Here is a 5,720-nt window from a genome sequence, read left to right as displayed (position 1 = left end):
TCACACCGTCCACTGTGACCCTGTTCAACACACGAACTCGCAGCATCAGCTGGACAGCGAACACCAGCACGCTGCTCAGGTACAGCTCAGAGCTCCCGACCGAGTTCAGCGTCACCGCACAGACGTGGTTAACAGCTTTCTCTCTCGTCTCTCTTGCTCATGTACTCAGGCTGTGACACTGTGCAAGATGTACATGAAAACAAAATGAAATGATGTTCAAATCTTTTAAACCCTGTATTTCTTGGAAAATTGTACAAAAACAACAAATGTTGAAACTGAGATTTTTTTAAATTAAATATATGCCCATTTTGAATTTAATGGCAACAATACGTTCCAAAAAAGTTGGGATGGGGCAACAAAGGATGCTGCATCTATAAGTACAGGTTAAAACTCTACAATGGTAAAAAGAAATTATATATAAACAGGATCCAGAAACGCTGCCACCTTCTCTGGGCCTGAGCTCGTTTAATATGGACTGGGGGGTAAGTGGAAAAGTGTCCGGCGGTCTGACGGATCAACATTTGAAATTCTTTAGGAAATCATGGACACTGTGTCCTCCGGGCTGAAGACCACTCAGCTTGTTATCAGTGCTCAGTTCTAAAGCCAGTATTCATGATGGTTTAGGGGGCATTAGTGCACATGGCATGGGTGACCTGCTCATCTGTGAAGGCCCCATTAAAGCTGAATGATATAAACATGTTTTATCAACATCTGCTGCCGTCCAGACGACGTCTTTTTCAGGGAAGGCCTTGATTATTTCAGCAAGACGATGTCAAACCACATTCTGACTGTTTTACAGCAGCACTGCTCCGTATTAAAAGAGTCCGGGTGCTAAACTGACCTGCCTGCAGTCCAGACCGGTCACCACTGAGAACATTTGGCACATTATGAAATAAAAAATGAGCCCCTGAAACTGACGATCAGCTGAAATCCTGAATCAAACAAGAACAGAAAACATTTCACTGTCAGAGCTACAGCAGCGTCTCCTCGGTTCCCAAACACTGACAGAGCTGTTAAAGATGAGGTGATTAAACACAGCGGTGAACAGACCCGTCCCGACTTTTTTGGAATGTGTTGCTGCCATCAAATTCAAAATGGGCATTTATTTAATTTGAAAAAAATCTCAGTTTCAACATTTGTTGTTTTTGTACAATTTTCCAAGAACAACAACAAAAAAAACCAACAATAAATATTTCTCAGGTTCAACATTTGATGTGTTGTCTTTGTACTATTTTCAGTTAAATATAGGGTTTAAATGATTTGCACATCATTGCATTTTGTGTTCATTTACATTTTGCACAGCATCCCAACTTTTTTGGAAATGGGGTTGTACTATGTAAGTATGTAGAAAGTGAAGACTGGTAAAAACAGTGCTGTCCCCACTTTTTAGAGTAATAACTGCTTTATATTCCTCACGTGTGTATGATTTGTTTTCTCAACTGGAAAGAGATTTTTTACCTTCTTGCCACCACAAATGTAGAATTGGACAGAAATTCTACTTCAAGGGATAGAGCCCAACACACACACACACACACACACACACACACACACGCATAGTAGGATTTAGTGTGCTCTGTCTTTAGTGGTTAACACAAAAGATGAAGCTGCTGAAAACAAAAGGAAACGAATGCCGAAGAATCTCCAAAACGGTGACTTTACAGGAGAAGGAAAAAACCTACTTTACTTTTAATGTAAGTCAATGGAACCAGACAGATTCCCAACTCATTTTTGGTCATTTATTTTAGTCCATTCATCAAGAAATTTCCGTACAATGTAAAGGGAAACAGGTACTTTCAAATTATGTAAGAAACTGAAAAATGTCAAAAATGGAGATACAAGGTTTTCTTCTGACAACAGCAATATATAAACAGATACTCCGATTAGTCGGGTCAGCACTAATATCTTTGCATTACTGTGTGTGTGTGCGTGTGTGTGTGTGCGTGTGTGTGTGTGTGTGTGTGTGTGTGTGTGTTCCAGTACTCCATCATTTGGTCGCTACAATGAAGATGATGTTCCTGATGTGGTGCTTGAGGAGGACCAGGGAAATAGAACCAAGAGAGTGAGTACTGCTCTCACTGAGGCAGCTGCATATGTCAGATGGTCATTCACTGAGGTCAGCTTGTTTGTCCCTGTCAGTGTGGAGTCAGTGAGTGTGTTTACGTGCGCTTAAGAATCCGATAACTGCAGAAAATCAGATATTTTCATTTATTTTTTTAATAATCCGATCGTGTTTATATACACAGTCAGATGATGGGGAAACTCCAGGTCTACAGGAGTCAGACAGTAATCAGATTTCTGCTTTACATCCAGCCAGTAAACTCTGGTGGATTGGTTTGTGGTATGTTGGGTAAACTGGGAATGCTGGTGAAATGGTTTGTTGGATATACTGGCAAAGCCAGTGGATTGGTTTGTAGTATGTTGGATAGACTGGGAATGCTGGTGAGTTGGTTTGTGATACGTTGGGTAAACTGGGAATGCGGGTGGAATGGTTTGTGGTATGTTGCATAGACTGGGAATGCTGGTGGATTGGTTTGTGGTAAGTTAGACTGGGAATGCCCAATGAGAGTCGGGCTAAGTGGTAGGTGTGAGGGGTGATATGGAATATTATACCCCTTTCTTATCTGCTTTCGGCTCCCCGTATCAGCGCGGGCCTTGGCCTTGGCTGGTACATCACATCCCGCCCAGAGGAACACTGCTGCGAGACGCTCCTTTATCCCTCCTCCACTTCCCTGGATCTGCTGATTGTTGACTCTGCCTGGGCCCGATCAAGGTTGTCTCCATGGCAATTTTGCTGTGTTATCTCCATACCACCCTGCGAACTGAGATACCTGGACTGGGATGCCGAGTAGGGCGCCTTCTTCAGGCCCTTCTCCCCCCTCCCCTTCCCTCCCCTCCCCCTTCCCAACGCCTTCGCCGCTTTTACCCCCCCGGGTATGGTATGACGGGTCTGTTGATCAGCGCCGGATTAATGGCTGCAGATCCGGATGGCCGCTTGCCGTGCTGGGTTTGTCCGAACCCCCCCGCCCCCACCCCCGTTGCATGTCCTGGACTCTGTGTGTGTGGAACTGTGTGCTAATGCTGAGCTGTTTTTCTCTCTCTGTTCCCAGACTGAGTTTCCTTAGGACCTCAGGCTGGGAGGGGGGGGGTTGTCTCCTCCCTCACCCAATGTATTCTGTTTCTCTGTAGTTTCCATTATTCCTGTCTCCCCCCCCTGTCATATTGTATGTGCTCGGACGGGTTGATCGCAGTTTCGCTGGTTACTCTGGTGACTATGTGACAATTAAGGCTTTTCATTCATTCATACAGAACATTAATATTGTTTTTACTGGACAGTGTATAGGTTTAGCAGTGAGCTGTGTAATACGTCATCGTGTGTTTGTTGTAGGTGCTGATTCTGGACGGTAAGACGGGCCGTGAGCTGTGGAGGGCGAGTTTACTGTCTTGGTCTCAGAGCCCCAGACCTGCTTCTGTCCTCACACTCAACTCCTACTCTGTGTTCATGCTGTGGGGAGAGAGTCTCACGCACAGCGAGACGGTGAGCACATAAGAACTGAGCTGCCACTTTATTAGAAACCCCTACTGTGTACTATCAGTAACTGGCCACTTTATTAGAAACACCTGCCTTGAGCTTCCACTCACTGGCCACTTTTTAGAAACACCTGCCGTGTGTTTCCACTTACTGGCCACTTTATCAGAAACACCTACCTTGTACTTCCCTTACTGGCCACTTTATCAGAAACACCTACCTTGTGCTTCCACTCACTGGCCGCTTTATTAGAAACACCTATCTTGTGCTTCCTCTCACTGGCCACTTTATTAGAAACACCTACCTTGTGCTTCCTCTCACTGGCCCCTTTATCAGAAATCCTCTACCCTTGTGGAGACAAAGTACGCGTTTCCAAATAAGTGGCTGGTGAGTGGAGCCATAAGGTGCACTTCTATTTTTATAAAAGCAAACTCTATACATGTATTCCTGTTTATTTATAATGTCCATTCATCTTGAAATTTACACACAGTATAAAGGACAGTACGTTTTTTTTCATATTATGTCAAAAACTTAAAAACTGAAGGGAAAAAAAAAAGATATATATAATCTCAACTGAACCAACTGATGTCTGGTGTATAATGTTTAAAATTAAATTTAAAAAGTTTGACAATATTGTCACGTTGGGCTGTGTGACAGGTGTTTATGATAAACTGGCCAGTCAGTCGTCCACACACAGACAGCAGTGAGGCTGTTTATTCTGTAGAAATGCCAACGCTGTGTTAAACGTGGTGTTGTTTTGTGTATGTAGAGCCCTGCTGATGAGGAACGTTCCTCATACCTGCTGCACCCTCGTCACCCTCAGGTTCTGCTGGAGAGAAGCAATCCCACTCAGCACATAAGGTCGTTTAAAGGTAGTGTCACCTAATTCTAGAGCTAACCAGAAGGCTTTTACCACAACCCTGACCACCCTGAGGTCTGAGAGCTGCGCTCTCATTTACTGGTGTTTTATATATCTTCGTATGTGTGTGTTTAGTGGTTCTGTTGGAGCGCGGTCGTCATGCCTGCTACCTCGTCCTGAGCGGCGCTGACGGTGAACAGATGGAAGAGGCGGGGCTTGCTGGGGCGGGGGCTGTGGTGCTGACGAAGAGGAAGATAAAGGACGACGTGGGGGAGAGCAGCGTGCTGGGAGTGGGCAAGGCGGAGGGCGAGCCCGTCCCCAGAGACGAGGAGGAGCTGGTGAAGGAGGCGTTTCACAGGCTCAGATTCAGTGATGAGGTCAAGTAACTCCTGAGCCCAACAAAGCCCCCCCATCGGTTTCGTATTGGCACATTAAAGCGATAGTTTGGCTTAAAAACCAAGTTCCCCTGCTTATTCCAAAGGTAGCCGATCAAACCAAGATGTGTTTGGTGGCTGAACTTTGCTTCTTTAGTTTTAACACAGGAGCCGTGGCTAATGTTGCTAACAAGTAATGGATGCTTATATCCCACCAATTAGCATTGCGCCTAAATCAACACGTACCCTCCTCAAAATCAAGTGTGATCAGTCTAAAATAGCACTGATTATTGAAAAAAATGGGGGGAAAAAATAGAAATTTAGGCTTCAGCATGCTAATGTTTTTCACTCTGCTGCGTTTGGGAAAAGGGGAATTTTTTTCTGTCTTTATCGCTCAAAAAACGATACGTCTGCAGTTTTAATCCCTTAAAATAACAATATATTAACTGAAACGTACAATATTTACATTTAATATCATTGCTTTCTGTTGTGAAGCTACTCCTGACTTTCTGTTTAGATGAGTTTGGTGGTGGTTTTAACATTTATACACTAAATCCTGGTCCCTGCACTCCAGTCAGAGTCTGTCGTAACGCACAGGGTCAGAATGCTGTTACTCTGCTGGGGGGGGGTGGGATGCGTAGTTTACTCCTGTATAAAGTGCCTTTTATGCGATGCTGCATGACCCAGACACGACGATCATAAACTTCAGCTCCGAAGAAGAAGACGTAATTGGAATATACGGTTAAATGTGTTTAGAAATACGTTTATAAAAATTCTAATTATATTTCTAATATATAAAAACGATTTTCGCACTTTATTGGGTGACCTTGTTGCCAGTAAGTTTTCTTTTTTTATTATTAAGCAACCCCTGTGTTATGGTGGGAAAAAAACAAGCATATATACTCTCGTATATAGTACAATCACAGATATTGGGGCTATATAGTTTACATTGGGACCTTTG

At 43.9% G+C, this 5,720-nt stretch overlaps 1 protein-coding gene across 1 annotated transcript in view; it reads left to right on the top strand.

The window, feature by feature from the left end:
- The window catches only part of fam234a (family with sequence similarity 234 member A), a 20,162-nt gene extending 15,317 nt beyond the window's left edge, over positions 1–4,845 (top strand). Inside the window, exons 8-12 of the mRNA XM_037537283.1 lie at positions 1–79; positions 1,978–2,059; positions 3,386–3,535; positions 4,296–4,398; positions 4,521–4,845. The exon at positions 1–79 is cut by the window's left edge and continues 68 nt beyond it. Coding sequence (XP_037393180.1) covers positions 1–79; positions 1,978–2,059; positions 3,386–3,535; positions 4,296–4,398; positions 4,521–4,771 — 665 coding nt within the window. The 3' untranslated portion in view covers positions 4,772–4,845. The remainder of the gene's footprint in view (positions 80–1,977; positions 2,060–3,385; positions 3,536–4,295; positions 4,399–4,520) is intronic.
- Positions 4,846–5,720: the final 875 nt, after the last annotated feature.

This window comes from Pygocentrus nattereri, chromosome 3 (assembly GCF_015220715.1).
Source record: "Pygocentrus nattereri isolate fPygNat1 chromosome 3, fPygNat1.pri, whole genome shotgun sequence".
Taxonomy (NCBI): domain Eukaryota; kingdom Metazoa; phylum Chordata; class Actinopteri; order Characiformes; family Serrasalmidae; genus Pygocentrus; species Pygocentrus nattereri.
The sequence above is the reverse complement of the archived record's forward strand: the minus strand, read 5'-3'. Positions and strand labels throughout refer to the sequence as shown.